The sequence below is a fragment of the Anopheles coluzzii genome, chromosome 2 (genome assembly GCF_943734685.1).
Source record: "Anopheles coluzzii chromosome 2, AcolN3, whole genome shotgun sequence".
Lineage (NCBI taxonomy): Eukaryota > Metazoa > Arthropoda > Insecta > Diptera > Culicidae > Anopheles > Anopheles coluzzii.
The window spans coordinates 109131891-109151247 of record NC_064670.1 but is presented as its reverse complement, the minus strand read 5'-3'; the positions used below and the strand labels follow the sequence as shown (position 1 = coordinate 109151247).

Here is a 19357-nt window from a genome sequence, read left to right as displayed (position 1 = left end):
GCAGCTATAAAACATCATTGCATTTATGGCCACTTCTTTCTACACTTCACTGTCAAACCAATCTCTCTTTCACTCGTGCCTGCCTGCAAAACGGGTGGGCAGACGACGAAGACGACGACGACGACGACGATGTGTGCCTACTGTGTTTTACGATTGCCGGTCCGTGTAAAGCCATCATGCCGTTTTCCGATTTGCTGCTGGTTGCTGGTGCCCCCGCGCAGGGGTCAAATAGGTGTTAGCAGACATCCATGGAGACAGGGATGCTGCCATTGGTAAAGGAGCGAACAGGGAGAAAAAAAAACTAAAACAAAACACTACAAACCGGATGACATTTTCATAGCCGATTCTGCTGCTAAATGTTTAGGTGACATTAGCGAGCGTTAGTGTTTAGATGATCGATTCGTTTATCATCGATCATAATAGCCAATGCTTGATCAACGACCAGCTAGCAAGTGATTGACAGCCACGAGGGATGCAAATGTGCAACAGTCGCCCGCCGTCCGCAAGCGTGCTGGCGTGTGTTTATTTAAATTACTTGTCTAACACTAATGAGACGCGTATTGTTGTTGTTGTTGTTGTTTATTGTATTAAGTGATTGGCCAAACAAGCGGCCTTATCACTGAATTAAAACTAAAACTTAAATAACTAACGCAGTGTACAATGACAAAACGGATCAACAAAATCTAGTAGGTAGGTGCCAGTCAAATGAAATGTAACGCTGATTAAATTTACGGGCCATCGCAGTCATTGGGTCGTTCTCGCTGTATGCACGTCTTGTAAGGTCAGTTCTTATTAGTCTGTAGTTACGGAACACTCTAGGAGGGACATTTATGTTGACTCTAGCCAGTAGTTCTGGCGAATCTATCTCACCGACAATAAGTTTGGACAAAAACGTACATTGGGCATTATCACGTCTCCTAGCAAGTGTGTCCAGACCAAACAACAAACAACGAGTATGATACGATGGACGAGGGGTTACATTACGCCACGGAGTGAAGTGTAGGACAATACGAGTAACTCTCTTTTGGACAGCTTCTATTCTATTGGACCAAACACTAGAGAATGGACACCAAACTGTAGAACTAAACTCGAGGATGGAACGAACATAGGACTTATACAGAGTTAACAGGCAGTGTGAGTCATTGAGTTCTCTCGAATGTCGACGAATAAATCCTAGCATTTTGTTAGCTTTGTCTAAAATATCACAGTAATGTTGTCGGAAATCTAGTTTGCGTTCCAGGGTGACTCCTAAATCCCTGACCGTATTGCACCGCGGTAGTTGTGTCCCTGATATGCTATAGATATACCTAATCGGACTAGCTATTCTAAAGAAAGACATTGACGTACACTTATCAACAGAAATTAGCAGGTCGTTATTGATACACCAGTCAGAGAAAACATCAATCGATCTTTGCAGAGAAAGAGAGTCGGAAGTGTTACGTACGATACGAAACAGCCTAACATCATCCGCATAAAGCAGACAATCTGCTTCCGTAATGGCCAGTGTGATGTCGTTAATAAAAAGCGAGAACAGCAGTGGTCCCAAGTTGCTGCCCTGAGGGACGCCAGATGAACTCTCGAAAACGTTAGAGGAGACACCATCGATTTGTACGTAGTAGCTACGTTCAGAGATATAGGACCTGAACCAATTCACCAGCGGAGTAGAGAGACCGATCCGGGCGAGCTTAGCCAACAGCAAGCGATGGTTCACACGATCAAACGCAGCCTTAAGATCAGTGTATACTGCATCCATCTGAGCTCCGGAAGTAAAGGCTGCATGGCAGTTGGAGACGAATTCCACCAGGTTTGTGGTAACACTGCGTCGAGGAAAGAAACCATGCTGGCGTGTAGAAATATAAGAACGACAGTGATACATTAGCGAGTTTTGTATGACGATCTCAAACACCTTGGCACAAGAAGGCAAGGTGGTTATACCGCGGTAGTTCTCAGCAGAGTTTTTATCCCCTTTTTTGTACACCGGAAACATCACAGAGGATTTCCAGGCCGTGGGTATATAAGCATCATTTTAATTTTAATCATTCGATTGTTTAAAGATTTAAATGTAACATTTCATTTGTCCGTTAGAAGTAATTGCGGATAAGAAAAGCTAAAAATAGAAGACTGCATCGCACTCCACATTAGCATGCATGTCCTGGTGTGGCTCGTAATTGAATTGTAAATGCAATCAAAGATCAGTACGTGCGCACAACAGACACTCCCGGAAGGCACGGACACACGGAATGGGCCGCTTGCTCCAATGCTCATCTTCACAGCACAAAACTCTTCTCTCGAACGAGGTGTAAAATTGCATCACACCAATAACGATAGCACCACTTCACATTCCCTTTGTCAGGTGAATTGACCAATAAAGCGTTTATTGTGCGCCGACACACACGCACCGACAATAACCACACACACACACGCGTGCGCCCCGGGTACTGTTGATCAATCATTTGTAGGGCATAAATCAGGCTCCCCATGTAGGTCCCAGCAGCGGGTTGTAAAATGATACCGACCAGCTTTTGGGAGTGGCGCGGTTCCACAGCGCGCAGTTAATGATAGCAGTTGTGACGAAAGCAGCTACCATATCAACATATGCGTTTGCTCATTAATCAAGGGGAAAGATGGAAATGCTTGAAAAGAAAATGCAAACGACACTAAAAGACGACACCAATAATGATACCCAATTTCCACTTCCTTTCGTAGCAGTGCTACTATTTACCACCAAACGAAATACTGCATGCAATCCTGGTCACGGCACCAAAGTTCCCTTGATCGAAACAGCGTGATCGCATTAGGAGCAGGTTGATCTTTGTTGTTAAATGTTTTAATATTTTATTTTTTTATCATAAAACAGAAACATCTCTTCTGCCACGTTGAAATGAAGCTTAATAAATGCAGCCAAAAAAAGCAGATCTCCGAATGTCAAGGGTACACTGCACTGCACACAGCATCCGTCCGGTGCCGTTGACATGATCGCAGCTCCAAAACGGCACCACCCGGGGGTCGATCGTACACATGTTTGTATAGTGACTAATTATAGCAAGGACAGATAGCATCCTCCCGTCCACCGTTTCGACGCATGTAACGATCATTAAGTTTTCGTTCGTTGGGAAGGGGGAGGGAGGTTGTTTTTTTTTGTTTGTACTAAAAATTAATGTTAACTTGTCATCTTCTGATGCGCTTTGACAAAAATAAAACAGCGTCGAAACCAAAAAAACGAACACAACCGCCCCGAACCCCTTCACGTTCGATTTCGCGAAATGTTGAAAGTGAATTAACGTGCATCGTTCGCATCACCGTATGCCCCATCGACCTCGAACCAGCCCGTGCCTGCCATCCAGTGGCCAGTGCAGCATAATTTGCCGGCGCTCGAAACCGCGAAGCAACGCGAGAAAACTCGTTCCGAAACGTACGACTGACCCCGCCGCGACACACAAACAACCGTGCGACCCCCGTGCGTCAATCGGTCAATGGGACTACTACTGGCCTGAATGATCCTGTGTATACGTCTGTATGTGTGTGTGTGTGCACGTGAATGTCGCGAAATGATAATAACGGAATGCTCGCCAAGACTGGCTGAATGGCACTGTGCAACCCACTGCAGACGGCTTCTAACCGTATCAGTTGTGTCTACCTGTTTTGGGAGCTTGGTATAGAAATGTCTTCCAAAAAAAACCATCGGTGACCCGGTCACCGATCAAAGTAGGCTGGCGTTGTTGTCTGGCATTTCTCTCGTTCGTGTTTTGTTTTTTTAAATCCTTCTCTCTCCTCAAAACTCCGCTACAAAAAGGCCAACTGCGGGCAGTAAGAAATGCGAACCATGCGACACCGATTAAAAGATGGAAATGCAAATAAAAGCAATAGATACAATCAATAAAAACAAAAGTTAAGCAAACAACCAAAACGCCAAAACTCCAAGAACGATCCAAGAAGCGAGAAGATGATAATTTCTGCTCACTCGTGCATAAACGGCCGATCAAGCGATCGAGTAGGCGAACCTTATTTTTACACAAAATGATACAAACAAGTTCGACGCGCAAGCAAGCGACGAACCCCGCCGTGTCTCGGGCGCGTGCGCGAACCATGATGGAAAATTTGGCTTTGGAGTTTAAAGGCTCCAGTGTCCTTGTGCGTGTGTTGGAGGGAATGTTGGAATTTGCGTTGCGTGCATAATTTATTTCACCCCGAATTGCACACATTTGCTTGATTAAACGTTGACTAGCAAAATCGTGTTACTGCGCGTTAATTAGAATGAATTTCCGTTGCATGAGAGTTAAAAACCAATATAAAGTCAATTCTTATTTACTCGATATGGAATAAAGTGCAGCGACATTTGTCCACAGCTTCCACAGAGAGTATTCTTTGTGTGTCCTTGAACACACCGAACACGTGCGAATACGCAGGATAAGCAACGAAAATGCCGCAATAACTGTTTTACGCGACACTCGACTCTCGAAACTCACACACTTGTGCCGCATAATGACCCGCGTGGTGTAATTTATGACATCGTCTGCCCTCTGTATTGCGAAAAACGAAAACTGCTCGAACCCCGCGGTGTCAGGTGCATCAGGTGTATTGGAACTGAAATTTATTAAAAATGTAATCTTCGTGAAAAACGAAGAGAAACCAAAAGCACAGCAACGAGGGTTCAATCAAGATGTGCTCTGAAGGGCAGCGAGGATCTTTTTTTGGAACATTTTTTTTTGGGAAATTATTGAGGACACAAGGAGAAACTATTTAAAAGCATCATTACATTTTAACCTCAAATCGCTGTGATAAGATCTCGTCGCAACCTTTTAACAATGTATCCCCCAAAGGGGGGACGAGCAGGACAGGATGGATGGATCATCCGGTTTCAGTTTGGTTGGTTAGCTGAACTATCCGAAGGCTGCCGGAAAGATGATCGAAAACTATCATCTCAACAAACATAACCTCTCTCTCTGTCTCTCTCTCCCTCTCTCTATCCCCCCAAAAAAAGGCATAATCGTAAAGCTCGCCAGCAGGCACGTCCGAAATGTTGCTGCTCTACCTGAGTCTACCGCAAACACCGCGCTGCCCAGCCCCACAAAACCGGCTCGCTCCTAAAAGACCTAGAGCGGCTTGGTCTCCGATCGGTCCAAGTTAAACAACATTTTTACGCATCTTCGCTCCAACCTGAATTCTGAGTCGGTGCGATTCGCACGGATTAAAATAACAAGATCCTCGTCCTCTCGATCGTGACTTCACCGCCCCCCTCGTGCTCGGGGGCCGATAAGGAGTGCCCAAGCTATATATTGGATCCTCGCTTCGACCGCCGACCATTGACTCTCGCTCTATTCTTGGCATTGTATTTTTAAGCGAAGCTTAATTTTGGACACAAACAGCCGAATAAAAACTGTCAGGCTACGATGGGGAAGAATCTAAACATTTGGCTGCTAAATTTAACATTCCAGTCAGATCAGATCGTGTCGCCGAGCGGTTCCGGCAACCGGTTCTAGCCTGTTGGCTCGCTAGCAAGTGGGGACCGCGGACCAGACACACCACACCACACGGTGTGGAGAAGAGACGCATCAGAATTATTTGAATATATCTGTGTGATGTTTCATTTTTAGAACTGCTCACACAGGGGGTTTTTGTTTTTTGTTTTTTTTTGTTTGCTAGCTCTCTAGGACACACGCACTCAACACACATTGTCACAAGCTTCTAAAACCTTGGCAAAGAAAAGAGCAAAGTGGTGATTACAATTGAACAAAATCAATCAACCACCTTGGAACCAAGCGGGAGAGCACACGGCGAAGAAAGGAAGGCCGGAGTCGGTTGCCCCGGCCGAGGAGGGCCCAGGGCTTGACATTGAACTAGTTTCCTATTGATGACCATTGTGTCGGTGCAGCCGGTGCACGGAAACTGGAACACGTTTTAGAGAGGGAGAGAGAGAGAGAGGATGCCGCCTCATCATTGAAAGCGAGTTTGATTTTCCTTGAGAAGCGGAAATTCAGCTTTCGAGAGCGTGATGTGTTTTTACGACGGAAGGACTTGTAGAACTGATATTAAAATGATTTCTAATTTCTAGTTTTCTTTTAAAGTGTTATACATTTGTAGAAAACATTTAGCTTCTTGTTCATCTTTTTAAATGTACTTAAGTAATTTAACGTAGTTCAATGATTGAATTTATGCAAGTTTTTCTTAAAATGTGCCGCTACACTGTTCGAGCTGCAGTAAGAAACACATCAAATTTCTGTCAACATTGTAAGAAGTTCAAGTTCGATGGCTTTGTTCAATCAACTGTCCATTACTTGCGGGTATGGATTAACTCATATTCAAAAAAAGGCCCCAACTAAACACACGCTTTGAATTTACGCAGATTCGGAAGGACGTAGTTGTCTTCATTAGATGGTTATTATAGCAAATTGTACCCGTTTAACACACGAATTGTCTGATGAAGAGCCATTTGCTTTATCGTTTAAATTAAAATGTTTGAATTTCATTTGAAAAAATCTTCAAAATGTTTAAAATATGTTCGTTTTCAATAAAACAAAAACAACTAATTTGATTGAAAAAACGATTAAACATGTTTGAAGTCTATTTTAGCTGAAAACGTGGATTTTAGAGTTGAGTTGAAAACGCTGCTGTGTCTTGGGAACAGCTTAACACGGGAGCGTACTGTACTGCCTTTGCTTATTGGACAGTAGCTTTTTGTCCAGTGAATTCAGGGTTTTCTTATAGGATGAAATGTATTGTACAGTTTTGATGGTAAAGTGGAAGTGTTAAATCGCTGCATGGTCGATATCGACATCGATAGCACTACATACAGTAACGGACATTAAGATAGGACCCTTTTTTTTCAATGCACCGTGCACTTGTTTTGCCACGTTACTCGTGTTTGTGTGTGTGTATGTGTGTATTTGTGTGTGTATGTGTGTGTGTGAGTGTGTGTGTGTGTTTGTGTGTGTGTGTGTGTGTGTGTTTGTGTGTGTGTGTGTGTGTGTGTGTAGTAGTAGTAGAAAGTGAGTGTGCTTTTTAATGTGTATTTGCAAGTGCGCGGGTTTGTGTCTGAAAAACATAGCTTGCCATGATGTCATATTGCGTTGAAATTATTCTTATTATGTGTGTTATCATGTGAAACATTGTGCGTTTACACTTGGATAAAAACTAAAGTTTGCATCGACAGCAGCCCTTGTTCCTCGGACGAAAACGCAGGTGTGCTGTTTCATGAATGTGAATGCGACACCGGTGCGAAATGGACACACGCACAATATCAATGAACTCGGCATTCTCTCACAGGTGTTTCTCCAGTGCACGCCATTGAAAGGCCTTCGTGCATCTCTGCGTTGCACGTTGTGTGCGAATGGTAAACTTTGTGCGTGCATTGAGCTGGCGCGCAGTTGTTCTTTTCAATGGGCGTTTTGTTTCATGAGCGCGGCAGTATTCTGTTCTCGATTTTGAAGGGAAGACGCTTACTCGCGTACTCGTTGATAGTTTTTATCCATGCGATGTTTTCGCTGCTCGACAACGATGTAATTCATCGCGTATAGAAGTAGAACGCAGGCAGAGCACGGGATCAGCCGTGTCCAAGTCTTTAAACAGCGCGTTCTTGACGGTCCAAGCAAGCAATGTTAGTAACAATGGGTCGAGGTAAACGTTGTACCGATTATCAGCGCAATATGTAAAAGCAAATGGCTGCTGCTGGCATTAAGCGCAAAAGGATCGAGTTCGTAATGGAACGATCGCGCACTTTTGTGGCAAACGCGCTTCGGACAACCGAAACGTGCTTAGACAACTGAAACGCGCTTGGACAACCGAAACGCGCAAGTCAACCGGACGTCCTCAGAAGACCACGGCGAAAGAAGACCGTAACATTGTTAATATATCGAAAACACACTGATCGCGAGGGCGGTGGTCCTGCTTATCACACCAAAAACCTAACCCAAAACACAAAAAAGCTACTTACAAATCTATCCGAAACAACCTACTTGTGAAACAAACACACACATCAATACACATTCAAACATACATCCACACACACACACACATGCACACACACATACACACACACATACACACACACACATACACACACATACACACACACACAAACACAAACACATACAAACCACACATAAACTTGGCCCAACGGGTGCACGGTGCGTTAAAAACCCAATGCCCTATCTTTCTGTCCGATACTGTACATACACATATTGTAGCCCGATTAAAAATCTTTTGGTTTTTCTTTCCAATGATTAATTAATTGATTAATTAATGCCTAAAAAAGTGATTGGATATCTCAGTTCTCGTTCTCATAAATTATCTTCCATTAAAATGATCTTTTTTGTATTTATTTTTAAATGTTCGTTCAAGACGTTCTGCAGACTAAACAACAAAAGATGAGCCAAAAAAAAAATCTGCATGAATCATCACTTAAAAATGTAGTACAAAAATAACTTAATTTACAACCCAATGCTTTAAACCCCGAAAGAACATTACTATAACTCATTCCGCTTCCGCGGAACATGACTGTACCAGCCTGCTCCTATCAGATCCTGTTACGACCGATTCGCGCTGGAACTCACTGAACTGAAACGAAAGCCTCGACGGGCGTGCGGAAAGCCTCTCTTAACGGACAATAATCTGAAAAACAAATTTGCATTCGATTCGATCGATTCGCGAACCATTTCACAAAGCACGATATGCACGCTTCGTTCGGCAAATATGGACATCAATATTCATAAGCAGATATTCTGCTAAGCGGATAAAAAGCACCGAAATAATACCCACAAAATGTGGCGATATCGATGAGGGACGCTCGAAAGGAATAGAATAACTATGGCAGAAGTTAATTTGGTTGAGATGGTTGTGCTTTTTTTGGGGGAGTGGTGGCAAACACATCTCTTGCTGCATGAAATGCATCCGTTGAAATTGCATCCTTTGCCGGCCTTAACCTTTCAGCAACATAAATAACGTTTTGCTCAATCAACCTGCCCTCACTGACTGACTGGCAGGTGATCATGCGCAAAATTATCGACGAAATCACACACGACCCAACACGGACATTGTTTGGCTGTAAACAAATAACAATACAAGATTCAACCCACAACACACACACGGCCCTGGCCATGGTCAACAGAAGCGATCCACATGGAATGGGCCGGCGGCACCGTTCGCACCGCGGACAGGCCAATTTTGGGAGGCTCATCAATCTCGCGTCCTCGCGTGATGGTCGGGGATCCGTTTTCAACCCTCTCTTGGGGGGAGGATGCAAAGATAAATTGTCGCTCGCAGCTTATGCTAATCATTGGAGGGGGCTGGGAGGAACGGTGATAATCCATCCCTTACCGTGCGGCAGACGGGGGAAACCATTTGTCATAAGTGGCCGACGCCGCCGCTACCAGTTCCGACCGCAAACATCCGTCAGCAACGAATTGCGGAGATAAATTGGGCTTGAATTTATGAGCTCGGAAAGTAAAAGCGAAAAAGCGACTTCTTATCGCTAATCCAATATGAGAAAATTATATTAGTAGCAGCTTTCGTTGGCTGGCTGCTGGGTTTTATCGGCAATTTGTTAGCTTTTAAGAAGCTTTTCAGCACAATTTCCCTGTAATTAGCATCCATCTCTGTACTGTTTACTGTACCGTATACTAAACAGGGGACAACAAAAACACGCTCCTCTAATAATCGTTGACCTTCATCACATGTTTATTGCCGCCTGCAAGCCTCCTGCAAGCCGGTACCGAACGATCGTTCGCACATTTTCGACACATTATCGAGCGCCATCGAGCAGCGTCCTTCGCGCTTAATTGGAGGATGCGCCGCTTGAGCCGGCCGATGCGACACACAAGGTGCGACAATCAACGGACATGCGATATGATGCGCGTTGCATTGATGCCCTCGGGGCAGAACGCAAAACCTCGATCCTCGCGATCGGACGTGTTGTATGTTGCATGTACTACAAATGTACTAGGACAACAAAAAAAAACCAACCGAAAAATGCCAAACCGGATCGACCGAGTGTGATTAACGATAATTGTTCTTCTTCTATTCGGATTTTTTGCTGTTTTTTTTTTTTTGGCATTTCTTGTTTAACACAATCAAAAGGATGTTCGTTAATGTGACTTTTTTTTAGCACCCAACAAAGGCAAAACTATTATTATAAAAAGGATTTCCTCATGTGAAGCGCTAAAGGCGCCGCGCGACGAATGCGGCAAATGTCAACAGTATAGCGGGGGCCGGAAAACGTTTGCTCCTTGAAGTCCGTGTCCGTTTCTGGCTTTTGGGAAAGGAGACTGAAATCGATCATTAAAATCACAATTCAATGATTGCCCCTGACCTTCCCTAGCTTCCCACAAGCCTTTTGGGCCCCATTTTTACTACACCTTCTTCCTCAAACAAACAAAAAACAAACGAGTGTCACCGCGCACACATTTTCACACAACCATAAACCAAATGCTGGTGGCAATGTTATTTTTACGGTTGACAGCTATTTCCTCCAGACTAGATGCTTGACCCCATCGGCTCAGCGCGATCGTCAGGAAAGCGCGAACGTTCGAGTAGCTGCAAAACTACCGGACAAGTCAAAGAAAAAAAAAAGAATAATAAAAACTAATGCGACGCTTCTTGGGTGACACTTCCAATACCAGAGCGTCTTCGACGGGGGGCTTCTGATGGTCGAAGACATGGCAACGAACCTTATGCCAGCCTTACCCCACGCCGAAAAGGTTCACAGCAAACGCAGCAAACTTTCGCAACCAAACTGCGTGTGCGCGTGGTGGTGGAAGCAAGAGCAAAAGAAATGGAATTTACAAACCGGGCGACCTTTTCTGGGACCATCACCGCCTGCCTTTCGGGATACGCCGGCCAGGTCCTCCCTCTTCACGCACTGTTGCAATGCGTGCGTGCGTGCGTAAAGGCGAGTCTTTTACGCAGCCCAACACGACGCACGCAAGAGCGGTGCGCTTCCACGCCCGAAGGAGAATGAGATCATCTCCGAACACGCCTTCTAAAACTCGTTTCCAAAAAGCCGAATTTTACTCACAAATGATAAATATCATCTTCACGCGCTTCACAGCGATCACAGGCGCGCTTATCATCATCTTCTTCCGACTAACAGCGATCAAAACTGTCGCTCGTGTGTGGCTCAACGCGCAGTGTCAACGCGAAGAGTCGTTGCGTGGCAGCTTCCCCCCAAAAAAAAACTCACCGACATTGAACAGCAATCTCCATCTTCAATTGCATATTATACAATAAGAATGCCCAAAATATATAGCTAAAAAAAGAAGCACCTCAAGGTCGAAATACTTCAAGAATATCGGTGAAAGTCAAGTCGGCATTTTTTTTTGGAAGAGGACACACACACACACACATACATCCGCCGTTCGCGATCGTAAAGTGCGCCTCAAGTGGCGATAAATTTTGTCACTTACCCGATTATGTGCTTGTCCGGCGTCACATCTTTTTTTTTTGGAGGAGGGCGAAGAAGCTGCTCTGCCGCGGGTGCGAGCTCTGTTCAAGGGTGAAAAGTTGCCCACAATGCCCATATTCTTGTTCGATCGAAGAAGATCATTTTGATTGGCCGCTCTGTAGTGGATCCTCCGGATGTACACCAAGGGGGGGGGGGGGAGAGTTGACTTCTGCACAAACGGCCACGGTATTGCTTTTTCGGGGTAGATAATGCGAGACTCCCGAGCGATAAATTATAACTTTTATCGTTGCCGAACGGCAAGGACGTAGTGTGCGCTGCGGCGCGTGCGCTTGTATCAAAAACCGCGCACAACCGGGGACGACCTTCGGGACAAAGATAGGTCATCAATAATGGTGCTTCTTCGCTTCATACACTTACGTGAACGCGTAGCGGATGGAAGAGATCGTCTTGGTACCTTCAAAACGGTCGCCCGGCGGCCCATTTGCGTGTCAAAATGGCTCATCTTTTTTGTGAATATCATCAGCGTCAGGGCGAAAAGAACGGTGGGGTTCGTCTGGCAGCCAGCCACGCAAATGACCCATTCGGTTGAAGTTCACAGATCGCATCACACCTGGAAGGCATCACACCAGAGGGGGACAGTAGGTGAACTTTAACCGAGACCTAGTGAAAAAAGAACAAAAAAGTGAAAAGAAATTAGTGGAAAAGTCAATGTTATCATGTGTGGAGATTGTTGACACTGTTTTGCGACACGTGATGATGATGCTGTATGGAGAGTGAATGGCATGTAAAAAAAAACGAATTAAAACCCAACCCCTAATCCGCAATAATAGGCACAATGATTACGGCTAATCCTGTGGAACAATTACCAAATCTTAATCCGCGGTTAGAGAGAAGGAAGTAGTGATCTCATCCTAGCCGTTTCGCATCGGCTGGTAGGAAACGCCATAATCAATCGAACGTTATTGTATGGATTCGATTGGACAAACTAAATATCACCTCATCCGACCCAGGGGGTCGTAGCCCGTATGTTCGGAGGAAGAACGTGAACTCTTGTGGTCATAAAACTTCTTCACAATGCCATGGCTTCTACCGGTGAAACTGTTCGTTTTACTGTTAGCCGCGGGGAAGGTGATGAACCAACTGGTGATGGGCTGGCTGGAGGCATTCCGGGAATTGTTTCTTTTGATTGTGACTTCGGCGAAAATAGAACGTACAGTTTCGTCCGGAGTTGGCAGTAGTCGGATAACTGGAGTCGGAGGGAATCGCCCAGCTCCAATTCGTGGTTATCTCCGACTCCGACCAAGTTCGACTCTAGTCGATTTCGACTCCGGATGACTTCAACACTGGTCGATTGTGACTCCTACTTTAGCTCCGAAGACTTCCGAAGACTTCGGCTGCAGGTGACTCCGACTACGGATTACTCCAACTCCGGCTTCTGGATGACTCCAACTCCGAACGACTCCGACTTCGGGCAGTTCTGATACCGGCCGACTGCGACTGCGGATGACTTCGACTTTGATCGACTGGGATTTCAGACGACTCCGACTTCAAAATACCACGACTCCGGATGACTCTGAACCTGGACGCTTACTCCGACTCTAATTGACTCCGTTTCTGGGTGACTCTGACTCCGGCAGATCCTAATTCCGGACGACTCAGGATGGCTTCAAACGTAACCGGCTGGCCCTTAAAAATACTGGTCCATCCTACCTTCCGGAGTCGATTCCGAAATTTGCCGATTCGGATCAGAATCGTCTCCGGTTATTTTACCCCATCACTAGTTCCAATGTTTCGTTTTAGTCCTCTATCCATAAGCTACGATGTGGATTAGATGGGTAGCTGTTTTCGGAGTTTATTTCTTCCCTGGTAAGTGGTTAGCAAAATTTCATCAATTTTTCGAATCTTGTTTATGGGGGGGCCCTGCCCCTGAGTGGTACGGAGCGTTCAAAAAGCAGTAAATCCGGCTCCACCCCAATTTAAAGTCAACGTTGCCATTTGCTGATACAGGAACATAAAAACCTGTTCGATACAGCAGCCACCCGAGAGCCTACAGCGGGAGAAGAAAACAGAGAAGATTGGAACCATCGCACAACGGGTGCCTGTTTAAGTTTAATAGCGTCTTCATGCGAGCCTGCAAAGATAAAAATGATGGTTTCCTGAAGAGGCGCTCCAGCTCAATAGCACAATTAATTGCAATCGATATAAAACAGCCCGCGGAATTGGCAATCGAAATCCGAACTAAGGCTGCCTTTGTTTGTCGGTCAACGCGCCTGGAAAAATGATACTTTTTTGTTGCTCCTTTTGGCATACATCTGTGACAGAGCGAACCTCCCGAGCCGAGGCAGTTCCGGGATGACGAATGCGCATTCGTACGTACAGCAGTACCGGGGCCCATCGTCAACCCAGCACACATTAACTGCATTTATTTACGACCCACCGGACTTCGGAACACGGTTGTCCACTTGAAGAGTTGCAATGCTATTCCCATAAAGCCCCTCTGCAAACGAAACAAACAAACGCACGCAATCGGCTAGCAGGATGTCGTAGGTGGTCGTAGTGTACGCCTTGTGTCACTCATTCATCCAGCTCTCTATTCAGCAGCAGGGGGGCTAGCTAACGGGCGGACGGTAGCAGGTCATACCCTTTTGGATGATTTGATTGCGATGCCATGAATGCAAAGGGGAAATATAGCTTCACGGGTAACCTACGCCCTCTGCTGCGTAAAGTTTACAAACAATATTCTATGCACGATCCAACCGCCGCGTCTACGTCAAGCGCCAACAACGGGCGCGTAGTCTTCGCGGCTTGGCAAGTACAGAAGCTCACATAACAGGCTCACCCTAGTGGTTGGGCACGTAATTACGATAATGATCCTACACACTGCGAGAGAGAGAGAGAGAGAGAGAGAGGGTACACGCACGATGGAGCTTTTTTCTGTGACTGTGGCTTTTTGCTTATCGGATAATCGTAAAAACTGTTTGCCGTGGTGACTGTTTTGACACCTAAAGAATTCTAAATGGGTCTTATGCATCTAGTTGCAACGGTTGTTATCTAATGTAATGATAGTCATAAATCAAAAAGGTATCTTACGGCTCTATCCTGGACTTTTAAATGGAAATGGAATACGTTCTTACTTACTTTGGAATTTGACCGGTTGCAGAAGTATCCAGAACTAGCGGCCGTCAGATCCGTGCCGTCGTTTGCGGCTCTAAATGTCTACGATGTTTAAATAATGAGCTCAACTGTCAAGGGAATTACTGTCGAACATCTTCTTAGTGGGGTGTGAGTATCACTTCCTCTTAACATGGTTCGCTATACAGCTATACAAGTTCGTACAGCTCAAGACTTGTGTCCGCAGAGGACCTTGGAATGAATCAATGTGCGATATATTGTGACATTTCGTGCATTCTCAATTTATTTAGGATATTCTCCAGTTCTTTAGCAGATGATGAAAGCTGCACTATGCACGATTCCCCTGCACAATGCTTCGGATATGCATAATTCGCCGCAGGCATGGCATGGTGTCTCTCTTATTCAACCCGATCTAAGAGCCTTTTGTGCAACATTCTACCTCTCGAACGTCCTAGAGAGCAGTTCAAGGACAAAGTTCATCTCTCACAGGTGTATGCGAGGACTGGCAGTTTCAATATCCTGTGAATGCCATCTTCAAACTTCGCCACAGATGCTGATGGGCTTATGATCACGCTCGTTTTACTCCGAGATCGATGAAATATTGAACAACTTTGAGCCTTACAGCGATCACTGCACCATACTTCGGGCATTCAGATTCAGTGGTCACTTGCAGGATGGACAGGATGATATCCTCCATAGCAAAGCACACAATTAAAAATAGATGCGAAATACAACCAATTTCAACACAGTCATTCGTCTTCTTCGGATGTTTTCTAGCGCAGTCTATGGGCTCTGGTTATCTTGCCCGAGCGGTATGTTTACAGGTTTTGCGATTACAATTAGGACCACTTTTATTATCTGTGTATTAGCATAGGATGCTTTCGCTTTTCTCCTCTCTTTCTCTCTCAGCCGTCCATTATCATAGGTCATTTTGCTAAAGGATGTTGTTTTGTGATGGGTCCAGGGGCAGGGCGGCAGGAATAAAACGGGAAAGGGATCCAGGGGTTTGGGAAATCGAAAGCAATAACCTTCTCGCTCACAGGATTTCTACTAGAATATAGAATATGTGTTTATATATAGCGCCTACATTTTCTTGTGTGTCTCTTCGTATTATATATCTCTTCCCTTTTTTCTCTTTTTTTTTATCTCTTTCTCTCTCTCCCCAACTGCTGCATGTTTTCGCTCTTCTATAACTGTATATAATTGTATCTCTCTCATTTTGCTTATCTACCACCAGATCTGGGATGGGAGTGTTTCTCCTTGGATAGGCGATCGGTCGGTTTTGAACCAGTTTTTTCTACTTTTTCTTCTTCTTCTGCTTATAATACATTGGATTACACAATTCACATTCACATTACATGCTCGTTATGGAAAGGGACAACACAGTCCCCGCGCGGGGTGTAACGCACGCTCGCCCTGCAGTTCCGTGCTACCTCCCCCCGGGGGACTACTTTAAGTCATATCTGGCAAAAGGGTTGTTTTATCTTCCTCTTCGATAGTTTGATTCGTTAAAATTCACATCAACTCCGACTGTGAAGGTGTGAAAGAAGGGGACGTGCGTCCGCGCTCAGTTCCCGCCCCTCCCTCTGCACCTAATTGTTCAGCATGTTCCACAGATCGTCTTCCGGGTTGTTGTTCGCCTTCTTGGAAGTGCTGCTGCTTTTCGGCGCCCGGTTACTCTTAATATCAAGGGCGGCAAAGTCCTCATCGATGCCGGCCGCGGCACCAGACGCTTTGGCCGAATGTTGTCTGTTCGCCGATCCGTTGCTTGTGCGGCGCGTACTGCCGGACTTGCTGCTGGCGTGGCGATCGGGGCCATTTTCGTTGCGCATGTCCACGTTGGCCATCAGCTCGGCCGATGCGGATGTGGGCTGGCCGGACGATGCTGGCCCCGAGTACGACTCGAACCCGTTCCAGCCGTCATCGTCGTTGTCACCGTTCTGGTACGATTGAGGCAAACTGTTGGAGTTGCTGTCGTTCGACCAGCCGTTGTTCGACCAGGACGATTCGTCCCGGCGGCCGGAACCGCCGGTCGAGCCACGCTGTTGCTGGTAGCCGCCCGGCTGTCGACCATTGATCGGACTGCTCACGCCGCTGTCCGACGAGATGTTGCTGTACTGATCATTACTACCGGACGGGGTGCTGTAACTGCCACTGCCCGGGCCACCGAAACCGCCCCATCCTTTACGGCCCACCTCCGTCACCTAAAAGTGAAACAAATACATTAAGAGATTGATTTGGAAAGCAATTTGCCGTTTCTAGCTTGTTTGTGGAGATTTTTTTTTAACTAGCGATGATGGGAAAATCATAATAACGCATAATGCACAGACCCCACAGATAAAATACGAACCTTCGTCGCCAGGTTTGAGACTTGCGAGCCGACGCCTTCCAGCAGCGAACCTTCTTTAACCTAGCCAACATGTACATGGACGAACAGACGAACACACACACACAAACAAAACACAATGATTGGATATGTGACGGTGGGCGACGCGTGCATGAGTGTGCAGGTAAATGAATTTGACACGGGACGAAAAAAAAGGAGGAAACAAAAACATAAAATAATTAAAAAACAAATCGCTTACAAAAACTAAAATTTTGGTGGAAAAATTAAAACAAAGAGAGCATGTGTGCATATGGTGCCGACGACAACTACCTTCTCCGAAACGGTGCTAGAAACTTCAACTACCTTTTGCGAGGCGATACTGCCGTACTTGAGCGCGTTCTCCTTCGCCACGTTCGCTACCTTCGAGAAGACGTTCCAGCCCTAGAACAAGAGGACAGAGAGAGATTGAAGGAAGATTACTTTTAGTATGCCATGCCACACTGCTTGGTGCTGTTGCTAATGATGCTCTTAGTGCTCTACCGCCGTACCGTAGCAAGCGATGATTGCACCGTGTCGAAAAGCTCGTGTGATTGACTCCTGGGCGGTGGATCCATGGTGTATCCGAAGCCGGCATACTTTCCGCCCTGGTTCGGTGGCAAGTTTCTGCAACAACAACAACAGAAACCATTTATTATATTTATTATTTAATCCTTCCCTCCCTGTACTACACTCACTCTGGTCTGGCAGCGTTTTCCTCCTGCTTGCGGCTGAAGAAATCTTCCTTCTGCGCCTTAAACTCTGGCGTCTGGTACTGCTGGTAGCTTCCCCCGTCCTGGTAGTAATTGTCACCTCCATTCTGGTAGCCACCGTTGCCACCAGCCCCACTACCACCACCCATCGAGCCACTGCTTCTGGAATGTGTCATCGAGCCGGTCGATCCACCGCTGCTGCCGCTCGCCGCATACCCGCCCGATCCGTTCACGCGTGCCAGCGCACTCGACTCATCCCACGGCTGTCCTTGGGCCAGCGTACTAATCCGGTCCCGGTACAGGGCAGCCGCTCGCGTACTGTACTTCCGCTGGATCGGCATCGTTTCGTCCCAGTCGTCCTGTGCGTCGAGAAACTCTCTCGCCTTCCGATTGCCGCCCACCTTCATCTTCTCCAGCTCGATGTCCTTCCACTTGTCCATCGACACGGACCGCACAAAGGACAGATGCACACCGAGGCCGCGGTGCTTGCCCGAGCACTCGAGACAGATCCAGATGCCGTACGTCACCGAGACCCACTGGGGGTTGTGGGTGCCACATTCGAAGCATTTCTGCAAAGGGGGGAAAAAGGGCGACGTTGGGGGGAGTGAGGTGAGCATTTGGAGTTAATGATGCGTGCCGCTACACACACTGCACGAAACTTACGTTGTTGCCGTCCGATGGTTTCAGCTCGCTCAGAACTCGTCGCGTACGTGGACTGGCCATGATGACAGATGGGTGAAGAGGAGGGGGGTGAATTTGGAGCCTAACAAACGGCGGAAACCTTCACTCGTACACGTAGCACGGTCAGGCCTTTGGGAACAGATACGACACCACGGCAACAACGCACAATATCTCAACAATCGACCGCTATTGTTGATCGAAAGGAAAAAGGCCGAAACGCTAGAAAGGGTGGTGGGGTCGAGAGCAGATGCTGCCGTGGTTTTCCCACAGGCCTTCTCCTTCTAGTGCTGCAGCGCCGTACTTTCACCAGCCAGTAGCACACAAACACACGCACACGCACACTCGCACACGCTCTTTCACCGAACGCCAGCAAAGACGCCTTTTCCGTTCGCGGTCATGCCTTGCCGGGGTAGATTTTGCACCGAAATATGCTACACATTAACTCAGCGATTGTTTTGTGGCAAAGAAATCAATTTTCCTCCCCACACATGTAGAACCAACACAAAAAATACACACACACACGCACAGTGATTTTTGAACACGAACACAGCGAAACGTCAAACGCGACGTGTCAGAAAAGTTGGAGAACTGAATCGCATCGGGATGTAAACCCAATTGACATTTTCGAGCACGAATAATCGGGAATTCGAGCAAATTCCCTTAAACTGGAGCCTTAAACTTAAGTTTAACCGTTAACGGTCGTTGCAAAAATTGTATATGAAATCATGTTTTCGTCGTAAATCATTGTAATTTGCTGATCAATTATGCACTTTTGGGTGTTGAAAATTATCAAAAAATGAATGTGCAAGTTTGATGTAAGCTATGGCTCAAAAGTGAATAAATTGTACAATTATGCACTCGCTACGTTGCGGCACATGGCGACATCCCACTGTGCCATGGACAAATGCATTTTAGCACACACCCACAGGGCTGTCTTGAGAGCTAAAATAGGTTGAATTTAAATCATAAAATAATATTTTTATAATCAAGCTTACGATTATGAGTCATTGAAGATATTCAACGATAAAACTAACATAATTAATCAACTTTTCCCCACAATATACTATGCAATAA

General features: G+C 46.0%; 2 protein-coding genes across 5 annotated transcripts in view; both read right to left on the bottom strand.

The window, feature by feature from the left end:
- Positions 1–11525, bottom strand: part of LOC120953408 (mucin-2-like) — a 33518-nt gene extending 21993 nt beyond the window's left edge. Inside the window, exon 1 of the mRNA XM_040373295.2 lies at positions 11397–11525. Coding sequence (XP_040229229.2) covers positions 11397–11510 — 114 coding nt within the window. The 5' untranslated portion in view covers positions 11511–11525. The remainder of the gene's footprint in view (positions 1–11396) is intronic.
- A 3827-nt stretch (positions 11526–15352) lies between these two features.
- On the bottom strand, positions 15353–18831 carry LOC120953410 (ADP-ribosylation factor GTPase-activating protein 1). Of its 4 annotated transcripts, none has more exons than XM_040373304.2 (6): positions 18266–18831; positions 17588–18171; positions 17402–17516; positions 17184–17294; positions 16878–16937; positions 15353–16731 (listed from the first exon to the last, which is right to left on the bottom strand). In XM_040373304.2, the coding sequence occupies exons 1-6, from the start codon at positions 18323–18325 to the stop codon at positions 16120–16122; spliced, it is 1542 nt and encodes a 513-aa protein (XP_040229238.2). In that variant the 5' UTR covers positions 18326–18831; the 3' UTR covers positions 15353–16119. The 4 variants fall into 4 exon arrangements, with proteins under 4 accessions (XP_040229238.2, XP_040229239.2, XP_040229240.2 ...); XM_040373305.2 differs by having other exon boundaries at positions 17217–17294; XM_040373306.2 differs by lacking the exon at positions 16878–16937.
- Positions 18832–19357: the final 526 nt, after the last annotated feature.

Excerpts from the sequence above, each read along its gene's own strand:
- LOC120953410 (XM_040373304.2), bottom strand. The coding sequence starts at position 18,325 with ATGGCCAGTCCACGTACGCGACGAGTTCTGAGCGAGCTGAAACCATCG. Across the intron at positions 18,172-18,265 it reads AACCATCGGACGGCAACAAC|AAATGCTTCGAATGTGGCAC; the intron begins GTAAGTTTCGTG and ends CCCCCTTTGCAG. Across the intron at positions 17,517-17,587 it reads GAAAACGCTGCCAGACCAGA|AAACTTGCCACCGAACCAGG; the intron begins GTGAGTGTAGTA and ends TTGTTGTTGCAG.